At 44.4% G+C, this 21,671-nt stretch overlaps 1 protein-coding gene across 2 annotated transcripts in view; it reads right to left on the bottom strand.

Moving 5' to 3' along the window:
* Positions 1 to 21,180, bottom strand: part of PYGL (glycogen phosphorylase L) — a 33,280-nt gene extending 12,100 nt beyond the window's left edge. The window contains exons 1-9 of one of the 2 annotated variants that reach the window (XM_032775546.2): positions 20,892 to 21,180; positions 17,723 to 17,824; positions 14,718 to 14,796; positions 13,308 to 13,411; positions 5,398 to 5,529; positions 3,519 to 3,630; positions 3,025 to 3,107; positions 1,469 to 1,612; positions 1,093 to 1,185 (exon numbers count right to left, since the gene is read on the bottom strand). In XM_032775546.2, coding sequence (XP_032631437.1) covers positions 1,093 to 1,185; positions 1,469 to 1,612; positions 3,025 to 3,107; positions 3,519 to 3,630; positions 5,398 to 5,529; positions 13,308 to 13,411; positions 14,718 to 14,796; positions 17,723 to 17,824; positions 20,892 to 21,134 — 1,092 coding nt within the window. In that variant the 5' untranslated portion in view covers positions 21,135 to 21,180. The remainder of the gene's footprint in view (positions 1 to 1,092; positions 1,186 to 1,468; positions 1,613 to 3,024; positions 3,108 to 3,518; positions 3,631 to 5,397; positions 5,530 to 13,307; positions 13,412 to 14,717; positions 14,797 to 17,722; positions 17,825 to 20,891) is intronic. The other variant, XM_032775539.2, reaches the window with a different exon arrangement.
* Between the last annotated feature and the right edge of the window lie 491 nt (positions 21,181 to 21,671).

Here is a 21,671-nt window from a genome sequence, read left to right as displayed (position 1 = left end):
AGCCTATAGTACTATAGTCATCAGCTGTCTCTATTTAACAGGCTGTTACCATATTATAGAATGAGCATCTTTGCATAGAAGGCTTTGTGCTGCACAGGAAAGGATTCAGTTTCCAAAGGGTTGGTAGTCAGTTAGCTTACATGTGTAACAAAAGAAGTGTTCAGAAGAGTATGTATAAAGAATACATACATATCAGTGAACAGCTGACTGGCGTGTGCCACACCCACTGAGCAAGCACAGAGTGAGGATTTGTGAATGCACTTGTGTGTATGTAACCCAATTTGTGCATATTTTTTATATTGTATATATAAAAATCTGATGTTGACACATGCAAAAGTGTTAGCAGACTCTTGAAAATGTAGGACTATGCATGGAGCAGATTTACCTCTTCAGTAGTAATTTCTTTTGATTTCTGAACAGATCCATTCTTTTATAGCAGAAACCTTACAAAAGGTTGTATAAGTTAAAGATAAACTTGATATACGCAGTTACAAGATTGGCCTCCGTAAGCCCCTAAAGCTGTAATGACAAGGTCCGTTACCCATCGCTTTCTTCAACTTTGTGGTCTTGATCACAGTTTAGCTAGATTATAGGCAGTGGTGTAGCCAGGTGGAACAATCCGGGGGAGCAATCACAAAAAAAGCAGGGCTTTTACTCACCCGGCGGCACTTTTACTGATGGGGCTGCGCTCCGGATCTTCGGCGGCGGGTCCTTCACTCGCTCTGCAGGTCTTCGGTAGCATTTCGGCAGTGGGTCCTTCAGTGCCGCCGAACACACATGGAGCAAGTAAAGGACCTGCTGAAGTGCTGCCGAAAATCCGGAGCGCCGCCCAGTGAGTAAAAATTAAAAAAGGCGCCAAGAAATTGAAAAGGCGCCACTTGTGCTCAGTGGGAGAGCAGTGGCTGCCCCGCTCCCCTGTAGCTACACTATTGATTATAGGGGTAAACCCAAGAAGCTTGTCAATATTATATCATACGCCATGAGAAAGTTAAGGGATTATCTAGACAGCTGCTCTTTAGCAAGGCTACACTTGCAACATTTGGTATTCTCTATCACAGGAAACAGAAAAAGCACAGCGATGATTTTCCAAACCTTAGTCCATGGCAGTTTTTCAATGTCCACAAAAACCCTCATCAATTCAGGAATGGCCAGTGCAGGATGAGTGTCATTCAGCTGTATCGCTACCTATAAAAATTAATACAAAATTCAAGCAACCAAACGTGTAATCCTTCATTTTGTCTCTTAGCTAGCTGCTTGAAGACACGTCAAATGTGCTACCTTTCCACGAATTTGTTCCCTCCATTGAAGCTGAGTGGTTTGAAAGCAAGTTCTTAGTCTAGGAAATACCATATCAGATCCTGAGAGACCATTTGGTCTTCACCACCAAAACATTTATGAGGAAGTGGAATGCATGCTTTGAAACTCAATCATTACAGATCTCACTCGGCCATTATCCCGTGACGTTTACCTGATCTGGAAAAGACTCAAATATAGTTCGAATGCTTTCTGTGCTTCCAAATTTGGATGCTTTGAAACGTCGGATGACATCCTGGAGGGTGGCAGCCACAACAAAGTACTCCTGTTTCAGTCGCAACTCTTTGCCTTCAAAAAACTACAAGCAAGAACAGACAGGGAATGCTACATAATCTGAACCTTTAAGGGACAGATGCAATACAAACAGGGCATAATTCTCAGTTGGTTGAGCTTAATTGATCTGGATTGTTCTAACCTCACAGTGCTATCTTGCTGAATACCATTTGTACTATGCAACCCAGTCAAATTGACTGGTTTTAAATGGACTTCTTCCTATGTAATTTGCTAAAAAAAATGTAATTTTTGTTTTGGGTTGGTTTTAAGATATTACTTTTTGGTTTTGGTATTTCCCCCGCAGCGTTTGCCACTCCAACATCGTGGCTTTGTGCCAATGCAGGAGAATGAAAAACAACGTGACCAGAAAGAAAGAAAGCTGTTCAGTTTGTTTTCCCTTGCCTGCCTTCAGTGAGTGAAATCGCCAAAGGGAAAAGGCAGAAAAGGATGAGAAGAAAATTCATTTGTACAGGATTCTTTTCAGTATTATAATCCCTGTGATTGGTTTTAACCTTTAACTACTGACTCCTTGTGCTGAACTGAGGTGGGAAGTAACTCTTCACGCTCCTAGGCGTACATGAGCAGGGCACCAGCATGCCTTGCTTGGACGACATGTCAAATCCCATCCCTACTAGAGCCAGTTCTCTGCTTTGTTGAGGCAGTGAAAAGGAGTTCTGGCAATGAAACACATAGGAAGCCAAACATATCTTAGGCCAACATTTTCAAACTCAGGCATCTAACATTAGGCTTCAAAACAAAAGCGACCGGATGCACACCAATAGTAAAGGAACAATGAATTTATCCTCATGCCATTTTTTGACCACGCGTGAGTTCAGCGGGAGCATCAGCCTGCCTGGTTTTGGATTGAAGAAGTACTCCTTAAACCAGATTTGTTGATTTCTCTCTTTAAAGGGCCTTGTCAGATCAAATTAGTCACAAAATTCAGGGTTTATGAAAGACAGCCTTTTACAACATGCATAACTTCATTTCTCTCTCTAAAATTTCGGGTGGTATTGTCGAGTGCCCATGTGATTTAGGAGTACAAGTCACAGCTTTCAGTAGAACTTGTGCTTCTAGATTTCTTAGATACTTTTAACCCCCCTGCTCCCCTTTGCAATGAATATTTTAAAATACTCCTCTGCAGTGTTTGGAACCTCAACATCGTATCAGGCTAACATAGGAAAACCATGAAGTGATACTGACTGAAACTGCTCAATGTTCACTGCCCACAGTGCACGGAGGCATTGTTTACACACACACTGTTCTTTTGTTGGTATGTTTCCAATATGCCCACTGCTCCAGTAGTCTGGCACTGAGAGCAGGAGTAATCTGTTTCCCTGTCTGGTCATGAAGAGGTTTTTCTTCAGCTAATTAGTCAAACTGGAATGAGCAACAGCCTCTAGCAGTGAAACCTTTAGCAGTTTTCGGATGACTTACGTTATCATTCGGATAGAGGACACGTGATATGTTCTCAGCCAAATTTCTGTCCAAGACGGCTTGAATGTAATCTCCAACGTTAACTACAAGGGAAGGCTTGAGTCAGTGCAAGTGCACCTTGCACAAGAGGCTTGATGGGTTGCACACAGGACAGTTAAGAACAGTCAGAGGAATTACAGAAAGATGGGGGAACTGGATAATAAAGCAACAACATAAGCTTGACTGTCAAAACAGGTGAGTCAGGCGCAGGCCCAGTTACTGGGCTATTCAAACTGGATCCTTCCTCTGACTACCTCCCCCCAGTAACTTCCATTTATAAATGGTTAAATAGCAAGTTCCAGTCCTTATCCCAGCAGCATTCCATTATCCACGTCATGTCACTACTCTCCTTGGCAGCACCCCTCCTCTTCCCACCTCACTTCAATGCACGCGATCAGCCTCAGAGGTGGGGAGATTCAGGACAGAAGCGAATACTTCACAGAAGAGCTACTCACAGTCTCGGAGGTTGAAGTCATTCGGTGCCCGAGCAGACCACAGCCGCATGGTGTTGACGGTGTTATTCATGTATCCAGGCACAGGAGTATCGTAGGGCAAGGCAAGGACCACCTATTACACAGGGGTTACAGTATGACCTGTGGTGAGCCAGATTTAGAGGTCTTTTATAGAGGAGAGGCTGGAATTAAAGTGTGACTGCCTGCGATACTTCTACTATTCCCAGAAACACAGTACACCCTTACATGCGTCAGTCAAGGCTACGCATGGGGCCTGACCAAAACCAGCAGACATCAACAAAAGGATTCCCATTGACTTCAAAGAGCAATAGATCAGGCCCACGGAAAGCGTATGTTGAAATGACATGGAATTCAAAGCCCAACGGCATCAGCAAGTGTCTCTCCACTGACTTCAATGGGCTCTGGATCGGGCCCTTAATAGTCCGTTTGGCACCGCTAATTATACAAATTATCTGTTGCTCAGAACATTGTTGGGATTCTCTTGCTAACTTAAACCTGAAAAGGTTGCCAGAAAGATATCGTGCTTGAAATGCACAAAACTGTTATAAATAGAGTTAGAAAAGCAAGTTATGGCTAACCAGGTTAAATACTGACAGCTCCTTAAATTTGCAATTAGGTCTCCAACTAAGCCATCTATATTTTGGAAAGTGCTAGAATTCAGGACACGGGGTGGGTTGGGAGGAAGAAGAGGGGGAGTGTTAGTGTTATGGAAAAGCTAATCTGCACTCATCCCCTCCAGCCTGGAAAGAGAAGTTGCTCAGACTTCGATCTGAAGATGGGGTGTCTGGGGAACCCCACACCGACAGATTGCATTGTCAGCACAGGACACTTCATGTTATCTACAGGCTGAGCAGTTACCAGCACGGAGGCCTGGTCAGAGGTTTGCCCATTACTAGCTCACTATATATTTTGCCAGGTTTGTTTGTGCTCAGGGATGAAGGTGAAGATTTCATTCCTACTCCTAGTACTGGAAAGAGCCGAGACTGCAAGGCCAGGGCTAGGAGGTGCTTTAAAATGTTTGGTTAATTTCTTTGCAAGGCCAGCCTTCCCTCGGCTGTGGCCTCTTAGATGATTATGGCTCATTTCCTGTCAGCAGCACGAATGTGCTGCATCTTGCCGACTTCTTTTCTGACCACAATACAGAGCATCAGTTCATTTCCGTGGACATAAACAGCTGAACAAATATGCTGAAGGACGCTATGATAATATGATAAGAGTAATAAAAGAATGCTACTTTACAACCTGCTGAATCTTATTAACTTCCTCCATTTCTACTAATTACATTAAGTAATAAGAGTTTAAGTTTCATGTAGAGCAGTTTCTAAAGAAATCTCTTTCCCCACCTCCACCTCCACCTCCCCCTAGATGTCTAGAGCTTCTTCATCTAGTGACAGGCTGCCACCAGATGACTGCCCCACTTTAAATTGGCCATTAAATGCAGGTGGGACATTCAAAGCTCTGTGGCGGTTTCCACAGATTTTGTATTTAACACAAAAGAGGATCCCAGGTTAAGCAGGGCCAAGAAGAGCTGCAATAGAATTCAGGTGTAATCACAGATCTGTCACATTGAGCATCCTTGGGGTTTATGGAAGGAATAAGCCACCGAGATGTGGGCGCCACCTCAGATTTATCCCAGTTTATCCTTCCTAAGCAGACCACTCTTCTAGCAAGCCACAGTGTCTCTTAAACAACAGCAAAGGAACAACAGGCATCAGTTTTCCTGCACTGGAACTGCAGGAAGTTTTCTTTCAGGATAAAATACTCAAAGTTTCTAGCTTATTAAAAAAAATAAATAAAAAAAGAGTTGCATTTCCTTCAACAGCTCACAAGTGCCTATGCACGACACAGCTCACATCAGTACCTGCGTATCGACCCACTTCAGTCCACTCTTGGTGTGTTCCACTCTTCCATAAAAGTGGACAGGCAGCATGTACTCGGGACGGGCTTTCTCCCAGGGGTTGCCGTGTCTAAGCCAGTCGTCGGCTTCTTCCACCTAGAAGGGGGATAGTTGAAGAGAACCTTTTTTACCTGCACCTTGCGCAAAATGAAGCAAACAAGTTACATGCCACTGTTTGCATTAACGCAACAAGGAAACATTTGGGATCGAAAAGGTGATATTTTTAAGACACAGAATAGAGAGAGTACATCCAAGTATTAGGATGGAGTTGGAGGGCTCTTCGGGTAGATTATGCTGCAAAGAAAAATGCATGGTGGAGAGTCTCAGAGCCTGGGTCAACTGACTCTGGCATGTGGGCCTCAGGCTGCAGGGCTAAAAACAGTAGCATAGATGTTCGGGCTCAGGCTGGAGCCTGGAATCAAAGCCAGTGTGTGGAGGGGAGTCTTGGAGCCCAGGCACCCGCTGCAGTTTTTAGCTCCGCAGACTGAATCACACAAGCCCTGGGCTCAGATTGTGTGCTGCAGGTTTCTCTTTGCAGTGTAGATGTACTCGAGAAAGCCAGCCTACTAATGTAAAAGTGAACAGGAAGCACATGAATAAGTTAGAGAAATCTAATAAGTGGACTCAGGGCAGTAATGGGTCAAAGATTATCATGGAAAAATGCCTCAGTTCTTGCTTCTGATTTAGATACTGGGATGAGGCCTAAAGAGGATAGAGAATTGCAAAGCAGTTACTGAACCCTGGAAAGAATAGGGCTGCTTTTTTGTTTGGTTTTATCAATACTGAGCACAGTCCTAGGAAAATTTGGGGAGGGGTGGTGGTGGTAGAGATTGTTAAAAACATTTGTGCTTCAGATTATTCCTTGGAGCTGTGTGTTTCTCTCAGCATTTGATTTACTTCAGAATGGAACAAAAAAAGTGGTTTATTTTGCAGTGTTAACACTGGAAGGCAACTCTGCATATCGCTGGCCTACTGCTGAACACGTAATATCAAGGGTAAGTAGACTCAATATATGCGGACAATTGGAACTCACTCATCTTTTATAGAAATGAGGCATCTGCCACTGTGAAAGGGACATGGCAGTTGGGACTCAAAGAACTGAAAGACAGCTAGGTCAGTTTAGCCTCTACACTGTCTTCGTACCTCTGCTAACTTGAGACATGAGAGAAGAGGAAGGGAAGTAGCAACTATTTTTACATTTTATTTTGGCAAAAAATGTTTTTTTTAATGCGGGAGGACTTTTACCACCCCCACACCCTCTGTCTCTTAATTTAAGCAAACTCTGGGCAACAGCAATGCATCTATGCTGCAAGCAACTACCTTAAACACTACAATCCAATAAAGTATTGCAGTATATGGTGGTCATATCAACTGCACATTTCAAATAGTGTCATCAGACCTTTCTCTGCTGCACTGCAGAAGAGCAAATGTTCTCTTACCTCATGGTTGGAGCAAAAGGTCTGGCAGGTCATTTTGTCACATCATGCAGAAGACTAAGGAGGAGACATCCTCCCCCTTAATCTTATCCTCAGCCTGATTAGGTGTCAGTTTTGGTCAGTAAGACATGAGAGCTACAATCTAATTGTTTACGAGTGGCTTTTGCTATTACCCGTCTTCCATACCCTTATCTCTAGCAGTGTAACAAGGTCAGACAGTGCTAGGTCAGAGAAACTTAGTGGTACAGGATGCAGGAAGCAAACAGATATCCAGGGACCTATTGCCCTTCATCTTCAACAAGGGGGATAACTTTAGACAAACATCTGAGGGAGGCTCTGTCCATGCACTGACTGGCATCTAGGGGATTCTGGATTTATCCTCTTATGTAAACACTGATGGTTTGCTTCACTTCCCCCCACTGCAACTATTGCATTCTTATTTTCCAGTCTACTTCTCCCTTCTGCAGCACTTTCTGGATAATACAGGGTTTGGCAATCATTCTGTAAGGCCAGGTCTACAGTTATAGCTGTACCATGTGCGGTGAAGATGCTCTTTGCCAGTGGTTCTCTCGCCAACATGCTGGTGTAATTTATGTTGCTCGGTGGGGTGGAATAGTCACACCCCTGAGTGATGTAAGTTTTTTCGGTATAGGTTGTAGTGCAGACATAGCCTGATTAAATGATCAGCAAAGACACACACCCCATACACGATTCCTTAACGCATAAGAGGGAGCACTTAACACATGGGGCAGAGAGTTCTCTTAGGGCTCGTCTACACCCAAGATGCTCCAGCTGGAGCGCTGCAGGGAAGATGCTCCCTACACCAATGGGAATAATCCACCTCTCGGATCGGTGGGTAGTGTTCGATGTATCGGGGATCGATTTATCATGTCTCGTTTAGATGCGATAAATCGATCCCCAAATTGACGCCCGTACTCCACCTCGGCAGGAGCAGTAAGCAGAGTCGACGAGGGAGCCGCGGCAGTCGACTTGCTGCCGTGAGGACGGCCAGGTAAGTCGAACGAAGATACTTTGACTTCAGCTACACAAATAGTGTAGCTGAAGTTGCATATCTTAGTTCGAACCCCCCCGCTAGCGTAGCCCAGGCCTGAGAGGTTGAAGTTGATTGCAAGTCCCTTCTGAGATAACCGTGATGTCAGTTCGAATATTCAGTTTCACTCTCCAGGCAGGCTCTATGTCAGCACAAGCGATAGATCCCAGAAACAATCGCTCTTGATTGTCTGTAATGAGAGTCAACTTCCTGATTGTTTTGGTGCACGAAACAGTTGCATGAAATACGGACATTTAGCATGTACTATATGGTGTGCCTCTGGCTGGACATGCATCATCTCTTGGGATATGACTTTTTTTCCCAGACCTAGTAGAATGTGTCCCTCTTAGCTTGGGAGTTCTCTCCCCTTGCCTCAGAGGTTTTATGATAATGACTTAACACTGAAGTGTCCATTTACAGTTTCTAAGCTCATTTTCAGTTGCTCTAAGAAGTTCTGCGCTCAGACTGCTTTGCTCTCTGTATAGCTGTGGCTCTCTCCTTTCAACTGTGGTATCTTCATGTGAAAATTCAAGCAAACTATACCCACACCGGGCATCTCTAATCTGACCCTTCCTGTTCACTTTAAATAAAAGTAACAGGCTATAAGAAGAAACATTTAGGGTATCTTTACATGGTTACACTTTTAATTTCATGCAACATCAACCAGTAAAAGGCTTTATTTCAAATTTTTTAACATCCCAGTAACTGCTCACATTGACAGTCACGGGTTAGCCTGGGCATCTCTGTTTTGTAATCTCTACATTGAACCCTGGTTATCGGTTTGCAAGATCTTCAGTTAATTATTTCCCCAATTTCAACAACTCACTTGCTTAAAAAAAAAGATGTTGAAAGCTGGGTCTTCCACCACACTGCAAGACCTTACAGCTCCAAATATATCAGAGTATTCTGAGAGCTATAAGAGCACTGGAGCTCCATGAGAGGCAGATGACCATTGACAGAGAAGCATTCCTTCTAATATGCTTTCTTCTAGACAAAGATTATTATAATAGTCTAAGACCAGATCTGTTTACAAGGTAATTGGTTCCCTGTTTGCTCACTAACTCATCTGGATCTTGTGAGTGTGATGAGAAAGGAACAGATTTAATCAGAATTTAAACCTCATACTGGAGACCTGCTAATGAAGCAGCTTGGCACCCCAATGAAGAAGTACTGCTAAATGGAAGAATCTAGATTAGACACCACCTTAATGCTGCTGAATTAGAGCTGTAGAGGAGACAGCAATGATGTACAGGTCATAGGAGTACAGGACAGGGCCACGTTAAGACAAAGCAATCAAAGAGCAAGGAAGAAAAGTCATTGCCCTGCTGTTTAACTAGCAGCTCTTTAATAGGAAAGACGTTATAAACTGCACACTTGAGGAAGGCTGGCTGTTCATACGATTAGTCACTGCTCCCTTTCCGTGAGTCAGATAGAATTCTGTAAAATCAAGAGCAGGGCAGATAAGAGCCCATGCCAAACATAAAATGTTGACTAGACTTTAAAATAAATATATATTTACACACACACACACTTTCCAGGGCCATTAGAAGAGCTGGATACCACAGATTTATGCTAATAAAAGGAGTTTTAGATTACAGCTCCAGGTGAAAGCTTATTAACACACAAGAAACAGGAAGACTGGAGCACTGCAGCTGACAGAGGACAGCTAGGCCTGTCACAAAGAAAGAACTTTCCCAATTTGCAAAGAGCCAGAAGCTTGGGCCCATAACCCAAAGGACTGAAGCTGTCCCCTGCTAAGAATGGGCACCTTTGAGCTCAGGAGCCAGGAAAGAACCTCCTTTCTTGGGGGAGGGTTGGGATTGGCCTAGGTCTTTCCATTTCTAACCTCCTTGACTTCATTTCCACTCAGGCCAGTGCTCACTGATATTTTGTCCCTGCAAGTGCATCTTCCCTTCTCCTCACCTCAGCTTTCTCCTTTGTGGGAAAGAAAGGGGGGCTTCTGTCTGACAGAGCCCCAAGGATCTTCTCCTTCCCCTCCTTTGTGGCCCTGGGTCATCACAATCCTTCTGTTGGGGGTTGGCCAATGCTGCTCCTCAGCCATGTAAAAGTAACCTTTCCCTGCCCCAGGGAGAGATGCACTGCCGTTATCAGTCTTCCAATTCTACTGCCCAGTGACCACAAGACACCAAATTCATTCCCAGCAGGGTGGGTGCAGCTTTCAGTGAGGTCAAGGAGATTTATGCATTTTTATATTATGGCTCAATTTCTCCCCAGGACTATAAATGGCTTCTCCTGCACGGCAGTGCCACAGCTAAGCATCTTCCCTTGGTGCCATTCCTCCACCGCAAGCTCCTAACCAAACCCCACAGCTTACAGCTACACATTGGCATCTAACTGCTCTATAACTGCAGTATGCACACAGGTTTCAAATATGGGCAAAATAAACGAGTTGTTTATTATTCAAATGCTGCAGAGTTCAATAAGGAAGCGTCTTGTCAGCCCAGAGTATAATTTCAGAGCGGCAAGGCAGGAACACCTCAGCCTGGCCAGTTGCTGCTGAACAGACAATTCATTTGGGTGAACTCAAAGGGCCCATTGTTTCTCCGTGCAACGCAGCTATGCCAAGATATGCTGTAAACAGCTTAGTATTCTGCAAGCACCAACAAGTCAATGTTACCAACCTACAATACTGGTGCTCAAGTAGAATTGCATTTGTCATTTGCTAAGGCGTTTCATGCTTTTTGGGCCAACTCTGCGTAACAGAGAGAAGGCGGGTTATATGGTTAAGATACTGGACAGGACTCAGGAGACCTGGCTTCACGTCCTGGCTCTGCCATGGACTCCTTGTGACCTTGGGCAAGTCATTTAATCTCTCTGTGCTCCAGCTCCCCATCTGTAAAACAGGAATGGTACTTTCTTTCTGCCACCCTTTGCAGCTTTAGATATACAAGGCTGACAAACTCTTCAGGGAAAGGACTGTCCCCTCCTGGGTGTATCTCCATACAGTGCCTATTACAATGAGGCCTGTTATAACTGGGCCTACAAATTTACCCTGACTGTAAGCTCAACTGCTAAGAGGGAGTGAACATTCATAAATTGTCACAATGATCCGATATAAAATTGTTTAAAAGGAGGATGCAAAAAGGAGACAAAAAACAGATGTAATTTAGGAAGGTTTTTACTAATGCCACTCAAGGACTGTGTTAAAATTATAACTGGCAAGGTTAAAAAAAATCCCCAAACTAGGTGTGTATTCAAAATTAGGCCTATTGATGAACAAAGTGAAGAAAGGATGTAGTATTCCAACCACCACTCTGTTTCGGGAAAGAGAAGACTATTGGGAAAAAATCACAAAGAAGACTATTGGGAAAAAAATCAGTAAAAGCAGCAGCTGTCTGCCAACAAACACTGCAGCGAGCCTTATCATGGCTGACACCCACAGCATCCCCTGGGACCTTGGACCTTCTTTGTCCTAATTCTGAGCGATGTCCTGATCAGACCAGGCCACAGAGAAGGCCCAGATGACATTGTTGCTGGCTAAATTCCAATCACCACCTGGGATGTGAGACTTTGTCCTCTTTTCCCTTCAGTGTGTCCTTTTCCTTCCTCACTTATTTCCTCTCTCCCTCTCCTTTTGCCTTCTGTTTAATAAGAGTCTAGCTTAGCCAGAGTATTTTACAAAATAGCTGTAAGCATGTGACCAGAGCGGCGACTAAAAGCAATGCCATAAACATGTTTGTCCATTCTTGGAGGGGCTGATAAGTCTTCTGGGCCTGCATTTTTTCAGCAGGGAGATTGCAAGTGAAAGTCAATGTCAGAGACAGAAGCTGCATTTTCTGTTTGGCTGTTCTTTTCTCTCTCCTTTTGTGTTTGTTTTGTCTCATCATCCAGGAGACCTGATTGGGCTTTAAACAGCAAGGACAGCTCCAGCCTATCTCAACAAACTTTTGTTTCTTCACCAAAAAGGACACTTATTACTATCTAAGACATTGTCAATCAAAAGTAGGAAGGGTTTCTTTCTTTTAAAAAGGCTCTCTAGCTAAAGGAAACACGAGATGTTGTTAAAATGAAAGTCTTATTTAATACTTGACATTTCAAGTGATTTATCTTTAGTAAAAGGTTATAAGGATTTTTAATGGCTTGTTTGCCATAGTACTAAGCAGGCTGAAGTCCCTGTATACCAAACTCTGAACCTAGTTTCAGGCTGGTTAATGATGGATAATGACTGAGTTATGTTAATACCTTTGACCCTGGCCCAAATATTCCATCTAAATCAATGCAACAGGCCCTGATTTCAGTCAGGGCCCCTACAAACTACTATAATACCACACCCATGCTCCCCAGAAAGCTAGATTTAAAAGCTGCCATAAGCTCTCTGAATTCCATCACAGTTTGGTGGGACAGGCTGGAACCTATGGTAGCGTCATTTAGGTTTTAAATAGTGACTGAATGACTCAGGCATTAAAAAAAGTCAGAAGCCCGGGTGGTGTTTATTTTACTATTAAATTGTATGTTCGCCTCAGTCAGCGAGCAGCTAATATTTGTATTGACACCACGGTTTCGACATTGTACTACTGTCGGGAGAAGCAAGGGGAGGCACTTTGAAATCACTGGAGAAGCAATTTGGTTACATGAATCAGAAAAAGTGTGTGTGTTGTGTATTTGATTTTGATATGCTGAAATTCCAAGCATCCCAGCCTGTCCCCTGGCTACCATTAAATACATCCTGCAAACTCACCTTCTTAAACAGCTGAAACTTAATTCTAGATTAAGCACACGTTTTTGCAATAGCAGAAGTGTCAGATTTAGCATTTTTTTCTAAAAGGCTTAAGATCCTGAACACTAGCCATCTAATGTAACAGCATGGAGTGTGGCCTGGCAATGCATCAGGTTGAATAGCTACAGACACAAGGACAGGCACACTTTGGTTTTGGTCCACTGAGACATTATGTGGTGGCTGCAGAGGGGTGGGTAGAAAGGATTCTCTGTCTTTTTTTGGGAGAGCGGGGGGGTATTTTGCTGGAGGAATGACCCTGTCTTTCCCCATGTTACAAGCAAGAGTAACTCATGTTTTAGGATTTGAGGCATACTAATCAAAAAGCCAATTGCAGGGGGCGGGATTTAGAAGAGCATTTACATTTTCCCTGGAGGACAGGAACCACCACCTCCCCTCCCCACCCTCCAAAAATTCACATTTCAGACTTTCAGGGCATGTTTCTCCAGTTAACAGAAGGCTGCATCTTGTATTGGCTCCCCAAAATGCAGCTTCACTGCATAAATTAATCTAACTTAAGAGATCTTGGACAACACATGATAAACTGGACAAAACATCTCGAGTAACCCATGCCCCCAGTGTTGGTGTTTAAAGGATGCATTATTTTCTTCTAGAAAGAGGGGAGGGAAACAGCAGAGTTCTGCTTATGTACCTGCCAGCCATCTCGGATCTTCTGGTTGAAGATTCCATATTCGTATCTGATGCCATATCCATATGCAGCAAGCCCAAGTGTTGCCATTGAGTCAAGGAAGCAGGCTGTTAAGGACAGACAAAATTTAGGGACATATTTAGCAACATTTCCCATTATGGTTTCATCAGCCCCCAAAAGCAACAAGCTTACAAAGCATCACAAATATAAAAGCCACAGAGCTCCCTACTGCACGCTAAGTTCACTGGTACATTTACACAGCATGCATATGGAAGCCTGGCTTAGAGAAAGTCAACCTCTGTTCCATTCCACATCTTCCCATTGCTTTAATTCCTTGTCTGCCTACCATGCAACACCACATATCACCTCCCCCATTATGCATATGGCTCCAACTCCATGCCTACCACACCACCCGTACCACCTCCCATGCTACAGAAACAAGTAGTTGGAGGACTAAAGAAACACCGATTCAAAGCAGGTGCAGATGGAAGTCAAGATACAGCTGGCCTTGGAGAGTGTTCGGAGTAGACAATGAAGCCCAAGGGTGGTCTGATACTGGGGACCACCACCAGGGTCTGGAAGTCAGTCCTACTTCCTTTTCCATCGACCCATATGCAGCACTGCACCAATACGAGCCAAGAGTATCATAGTCCGTCCCTCCCTCCCCCAACACACACCTTCCTCCAAAACGGTCCTGTGCTACAGACAGCATTTGCAGGGCCACTGGTTCAAATATAGCAAAGTCACAGATCTGCATGTCTGTTATCCTATTATTCAGCCAGCGTCTTTACTTTCTGGAGTCAACATTTTGCAAGTTACAATTAGCTCCTGGCTGAAGAGGGGAATAGTGAGCTTCTGTGAAGGAGAGGCCAGACTGAACGTGCCAGGTGGAGTCCAAGAGCGAAACAGACCATATCTAAACTATTTGGCTGACAGCTTAGTGAATGAAAGGAAATCATCATTTTTATTAGGGGAGGGGTGTGAGGGAAAGGCAGGGAGATCACCTAGATGGGACAAATTAGTGCCCTGCATATTAACCTCATTTCTTTACCACCAGCACTGTCCACAATGTTGATGCTACAAGGCGGCATGAGCATTTAATTTACACTTATAATTAGGCAGTTATGTGCTGAGACTGCTCCTTATTATGCTACTTGGGATGACTATGTTGTTACCTTGTCTCCCCTTGCTTGTGGTGTCTCGTCAACTGCTAATTGCAAGCACTTTGAGGCAATGATCGTCCTTGTACTGTGTGTGTGCCAGCACCTGTCACACCAGGGCCCTGGTTGGAGCCTCTAAGTTCTACCACAATGCAGGAAGACAAGTGCTCCTAGCGTTCATGGGAAGAATGCCCAATATGCACTGGACTGCTTGGCAAGTTCTCAAATCATAACATCCCGGAAGCTCACTTACCAGCCAGTCTTCCAAGACCTCCATTGCCAAGGCCAGCATCCTCTTCAATGTCCTCCAGCTCTTCTATATCCAGCCCTAGCTAAATATATACAGAAGAGAGATGAGCTCTGGTGCTCTTGAACTGAGTGACAGAATGAACATTTACAACATCCACTCTGCCACAAGGGAGCAGGAGAAACATAGGAGCGAAGATGCAAACAGAGCTACTGCAAAGAACCCATTTACAAGCAGCTCTGAGCACAATTAATTCAGCACTGCATCATCATCCCTTGTTACTATCCTGGTAGGCAGGTGCTCAAGAAGGAACTTGTTTATTGGATTCCAAGCTTAACCAGACTCATCTCTGCAGCTGCAACAGTGAATTTTCCCCAAAGCACCTTTGCTGCCCTACCTGTCCCAGGCACTGTGGACAATAGCAATGTTAGCCCCTCAACCCTAGCCCACTTGCACCAATTTATATAGCACCTTTCATCTGAAGGTACCAACGTGCTCATCAAAACTTCACAATACAGAAGAGAAACATTTCGCCCACCAGTGAAACACAGCTCCTTTTGGAGGATGGTAACCACTTATAACAAGAACGCTACGCAAGAGTTCAGGATGTTAAATGAATAGCTTATCCACCGGAAACTACGAGGTTAACAGCATGAAAAGCATCAATACTTCATTGGTTGTCAGCCAGGGCATCAGGGCTAACACACTTGTTCTTCCAAACACTGCCAGAGAATTTTTATGATCTTCAGCAGTCAAGACATCGGCCCTAGATCTCATTCAAAAGACAGTGCCTCCAGAAGCACAGTGCCCCCTCACACCTGGCAGTGTGTGTCACATACTATACTATTATACAATTTTTGCAAAGGTTTCTCATCCAAATACAGACCAACTCTGATCCTGCATTGCTTATATCTAACGAGGTAACCACTCAACTCATGGTACATACTGTGAAGAAGTTTTAGGACATTGGAACTGGATTCTAACACAGAAGTTTGCTAGGCATTTTTTGGTAGGTAAGTTGCTGTGCCTTCATATAGAACATTTTTGAAAATTCTGTACTCTGTATGAAAACTGAGTTTATGCCACATGAAACTGGGCTTAACAATATATGGGGCAAAGACCTCGCATTTACACTAGATTAGAGTCATATTTCAGCATTATATTTTACAAAGAGACTTCTTTAGATACTATAGAAAATCCATTTAAGCTAGCATCTACTGCTAGTTAAATTATTAATTTTTAATTATTAAAAAACCTAAAGAATATTTTATAAAATTATTACTCAGTTCATACCAATAATAAAGTATCAAGGCTGAAAATTTCTCAGAATAGAACCATCCATGTAACAAAAACACATTTAAACAAATATCTTCTCCAATCAACCAGAACAGTACATTCCAGTAACTCCAGAGGTACATTAACATTAGATTCTTTGTTCAAATACATTTTAACACATTCCTCTGTGAAAACAAGTCCCTCACCTTACTGCTATTCTCTTTGTATTGTGAAAGAGTGAAGTATAAGTGAAAAATTCAGAAACAAACATGTTTCAAAAGGAGAGCCAGTTGTTTGAAGAATATCCCTCCTGCTGTGTAACTGCTTAAAAGCCCCGCACTCTAGAGAGCATACTGTTAACAAGAGTACAAGGACAGTGAAGGGCAGAATGGAATAAAGCCACTTTCAAAACTTTGGAAGGACAGTAGCGGTCGGACAATGATGAATGGTGGAGCAAAGCCAAGCCACGAGTCGGTTTGCATTAGTCATCTCAAGCCCATCCTAAATGTTTTAGTTTTATTCCACTTTTCACTATTGATTCTATAGAGAACCATCTAATGGACAAGTTTCTGTTTTCCCAAAGTTTAATAACCTGATTTAGGGCCTGGATTTTCAGATATGCTGAGAACCCAAGATTTCCACTGACCTCAGTTGGAACTGAGAGAACTCTGCACCTCTGAGAATCAGGACCACAGAATTTTGAGACTCCAGCAAGTTGTGACATTAAGTGGATTTCAATTTGCCATCTCTTTAGTATTAGGATTTACATGTCCATGGTATCAGAGCATATGTTTTACACACACTGCTGTACCTGGGTACTACATTTTCAGGTAGAATATCGGCTGATGGTTTATTGGCTGATTTTAAGATCACTTTCTGTATCACATGGGATCACAACCACAAGTAGGAGTAACACTGCTAACTGCAGACCAAAGGTAACCTTGGTCCACTGGAGCTGATGGAGTTATGCTTCCTTAAACCAGGGAGGAACTTGGCCCAAAGTCTTGGAATATTATGCTCAAAACGCAGACTAATTTAATGTTAAGGTTTGAAGCTCTGGTAGTAATAAATCAATGTACAGCATGTCTCCATTTTACTAAACAATCATGAGTCACTCTGGATTTAGAGAGGGGGAGCAATAGCTCAGTGGTTTGAGCATTGGCCTGCTAAACCCAGGGTTGTGAGTTCAATCCTTGAGGAGGCCACTTAGGGATCTGGGGCAAAATCAGTACTTGGTCCTGCTAGTGAAGGCAGCAGGCTGGACTCTATGACCTTTCAGGGTCCCTTCCAGTTCTATGAGACAGGTATATCTCCGATTATTATTATAACAGTTTACATACAAACTCTTGTTAGCCAAGAAGTAACTGTTATACACCACCTACTCTGAGACCAGCCCGCAAGCCTCAGACAGCAGTGACAAGTAACATTTCTGTTCCTGTTAAAAGGAGAAGTTAAATTTTACCCCAAGGTTTATTCTGATGCTGAAATTTCGTAAATGCAGTAACATTCTGTCAACCGATGGTGCCAAAAGCAAAGACATTTCCTTATGTAGCCAACCCACTGAACACCCAGTCAGTTAACATTCTTCCAAGACCTTTACTTTGGCCATTTAAAACTGTGTCTGTCAATTGAATTCTTGGTCTACAATATTCTCCATCCCCTGCAAACAAAAAACAAACAAACAAACCCAAGTGACTAAATATTAGTCAGTTAAACCACACTATAAACACACTTACCTGATAAATTGCCTCATCACAAGCATTCTGCAATCCAAGATTTATCATGGTGTTCTGTAAGGTACGGCCCATATAAAATTCTAGAGAGAGATAGTAAACTCTCTGAAACAAAGAAAAATGAAAGCAAATCTTACTGAAACATGTAGAAACAGTCTCCCCAAAAGTGTTCAAGATCTGGAAACATTATTTTGACATCTTCTAAATCCAAAAGTAATAAAACTAGCTTATATTATCAGGAGGACTCTTAAGTCTTTGTTAGGGTTACACCTTGAATAGAAAATCCTGATTATTCACTGATGCCTTGATTTAAAATAAGCATGGCTTTAAAAATTCTTAAGCCACTTTGGGCAGGGGCTGAGGGATCCTAACCCACTGATTTCACTTTAAAAAAAGCCATTTTCAGCCTTTAGGATTGTAGAGATAAGCCCATGCAGATCTCTCTTCCTGAGTCTGCAGACAGACTGCTTCAGGCCTTTTGCTAATATGCTGTACGTGGAACCAAAGGAAAGGCTGGAACTAGGATGGATGCTGGAAAAAAAAATAGTTATATAAAGCATGCCATGCAACAACATGGTGGAAAGGCCTAACTACTTCCAACCCTGTGTTCTATGGCCTCACTGCTATTTTTAAACAATTAATGCTCACACAGGGAGAGGAGAGGGGCCTGGTAGGTCCAGGGTGGAAGAGGTTTAGTTTTGTTTGAACAAAGGTATCAGAACTCCTCCAAGACCGACAGTTTCATTGTATCAATGGGAGGTATGCATGTTCAGGTCAAGGGCAGCATGTGGCCCTATGTCTATGAAACCGAGTTAAAACGTAAATTAAGCAGCCCTTTCAAATTAAACCAGGCTTTAAAAACGCCAAAGTGACCAGACTCCAATGCTCAGAGTACTTTTAAAAGTGACCCCTGCTTCCTGAACAAAACCATCTAGATATAAGTCTCCCTTGATGCAAATATTCTAAATAATACAAGTCTTTGTTCCCTGAAATTTAGTTTCCTCCGAGGCTCGTTATTTTTCTTTCAGTAGTGTAAGAGGCTCTAGTCCAGGATCATGGCTCTACAGTACTAGGTGCTGCACAAATGACTCAAACAAAGACTTGTCCCCCTGCCCCAGAAAGCTCACAATCTCGGACTGTAACAATATGCAACAGGTGGGAGGCAAGGTAACAGTAAAGACAAGTATATTTCCATAAATGGTCACCGCAGTCACAGCTACATGCCACTCGAGCCAATGCCTGCTAGTGATCTGTGCGCATCACAGCAGAGGTCGAGTTTAAGGAGGGATTAAGAAGAGGAGAAGGTGGCAGCTTTGTGAATTTTGACAAGGAGGTTCCTTCCACATGTAAGGCAGGGTGTGAGAAAGAGCGCAAAGGTGCGCGTCGCAAAAGCAGACATATGAGAAATTATCATTGGCTGAGCAAAGGTGGGGTCAGCCTTGTGATACGTAATCACACTGGATAAATTGGGAGGGGCTTTCAAATAATGTCCCAAACTGGATTACTGTTTAATCCACTAGCAAGCACAGATCTGTGTTCAGTATAAATCAAAGAGGACAAGCAATGATCCCAGAGGAATGTTACGTCAATTCACTTGAGACTGCTTGATCTTTTTACTTCAGTCCCTTCCTTCTCAGAGGAGCCCGAGGGCTCAGAGGATGGACATGTCACACTTGGTCATGTGATACGCGAGTTCTCATCCTCCTCCACTACATCTGATCCAACAATGTTCCTGGTTCCCACAAGAACCTGAAGTCCCTGGGTCTCCATGAAGTACATGTATGCTGCTAAAAGCCTCATCTACTCTAAAACATTTTGAATTACAGGGCCTGGGTTTTCCTAGAAAAAAATGCCACCTGTATGTGCAATGCTGTGGACCACAGGAAGCACTACACAAGTCTCTTGAGATATGACAGTTGTCTATTACCTTTTAAATTCTGGTTACACGTGTTCTCACTTTTTGGTTTCTTATTGCCACATTATAAGGATCAGAGTTAAGAAATCTAGCCAGGGAATAAGAAAAAAGTACTCTGGCTTGACAGTCTTCTTCAGTTGAAGTTCAGAGCAATATAAGAACATGAGTTTATATATAAACAATTGTGAACCATGGCTAACAAGGCACTTTCACAACAGTCATAAAAAAAGGATCCTTACACTTGTGCAATGGTTCATGTAAAGTATTCCTAAAACACTCAGTTTTAAATTTTAATACTAAAGCATGTACAGCTTTGAAGTTCTGTCACTGCCAATTAGTTTTGCTTTTATTTTGAGTAAAATTGTCAGCTAGAGGCTGACTCTGGCCTTTTTGATCCCTTAAACTAATTTACCCTAAAAGGGTTTCAAGATATTTGTTGGTAGACCAGACTCATTGGACAATACAAAAGGGGGTGGGAACACACAGGAAGAAGCGCTGCGGTGCAACACAGCAAACACTTTCTTTCCAAGCGTTGGATACTGGTGTTTGCAGCCAAGTTTTGTTCAACTAGCAAAACAATTTAAAGTGGCCTAGTTTGTCTAAATCCAGCTCCTGGAACCAGGAACAAATGAGGAAGCAAATCATGTCTCTCCCTAAAAACCTCTGGTTCCAGCTGAATGCAAAGCAAGAGCAAGGAGAGATTTAGCAAGATTTGCTCACAAGTGGTTTAAGATAGGACAGTAAAGTCTCCTCCCCATCTCCAGCACCTAGTCAGGGCTGCCTTTGTGCCAGACATGAAGTAGCCTCCCCACTCCTGAACCTTGGAGGGTTTTGAGCATAAACACAGGCACCCCTGGCTTGAAGTGGTTTCCATCAGACACTGGTTTTGCAGTTTCATTCGATGGCTCTCAGCACCCTCACTAGACAAGCTGTTCCAGCACTCCTGGTCTTGAGTCAGAAGCCACCCATCCTTCCCATAACTTGAGGGGTTTATACAGCCACGTCCCTGCTTGGGGACCTGCCCAGGGAAGCAGTCCCAAACTCACAGTGCCTTCCCCCTCCCCACTGTGCCCTGGGTACTTTGCACACCAGTATGTTCCTCCAGGCCCTTAGCTACCCACCTACTGAGGGGCCCTCCCCAGTGCATATCTGGGGCCTGTGTACCCCGGTAATCCTGGACTGGGTTCCCTGAACCTTGGGGACCTACTCGTCAGCAGACCCAGGGCACCCCCCCGATGTTGTGCTTCCCCGGCTCACCTTGGGGTCCTTCTCATAGTAGTACTGCTGGGTGCGGATCCACCTGCCCACCAGGTGATCGCGCACGGTGTGCGCCAGGGCGAAATAGTAGTCGCGGGGGGTGGCCACATTGCGGTCCTTGACCAGGGTGAAGTGCAGGTGCCGGTTGAAGCCCTTCTTCAGCTCGGCCACATTCTCCACCCCCACGATGCCGCGGATGCTGATCTGCTTCCTCTTCTCCTGGTCGGTCAGTGGGCGCGACATCTCCGCGGACCTGGGGATGCAGGGGGCAGGACACACGCTCAGCCCCAGCTGCTCCCCTCCCTGGGGTACACTCAGCCAGCAAGGAAGGGGGCCCAGGGCACCTCTCGCCCACCCCACAGGGGCTGGCTACCTTGGAGGCAGGACCCCTTGCCAGCCCACAAGGGATCCAGGGAGGGGACCTCCCCACAAATGGGGGGGAAGCACCCGGGGATAGAAAAGGGTCACACAAACAGGGCTGGTGTGTGGGGACCCCCCAGCCCCCTCCAGGGGGTGCACGCAGGGTGGTTAGGGGGTGGCCCCCTCCATGAATGGGGTGGGGGCTGTGGGGCGCGCTTGGGCACAGGGAGGGGCCCCCTTTTCCCCACGGGGCGCCGAGGGCGGGTCCCCGCAGCACAGGGCGCCCCCCGGGGGGACACTCAGCGAGGGGCGAGCGGCCACTCACCCGGTCTCGGGGCGGCTGCTCGCGCGTCTGCCGGGACTCGGGGAGCGGCGGCGCCCGGCCCGCCCGCCCGCCGGTATTTATAGCCCGCGGTTGGC

The sequence above is a fragment of the Chelonoidis abingdonii genome, chromosome 4, assembly GCF_003597395.2.
Source record: "Chelonoidis abingdonii isolate Lonesome George chromosome 4, CheloAbing_2.0, whole genome shotgun sequence".
NCBI lineage: Eukaryota > Metazoa > Chordata > Testudines > Testudinidae > Chelonoidis > Chelonoidis abingdonii.
This window is presented reverse-complemented; position numbering and strand designations above follow the sequence as displayed.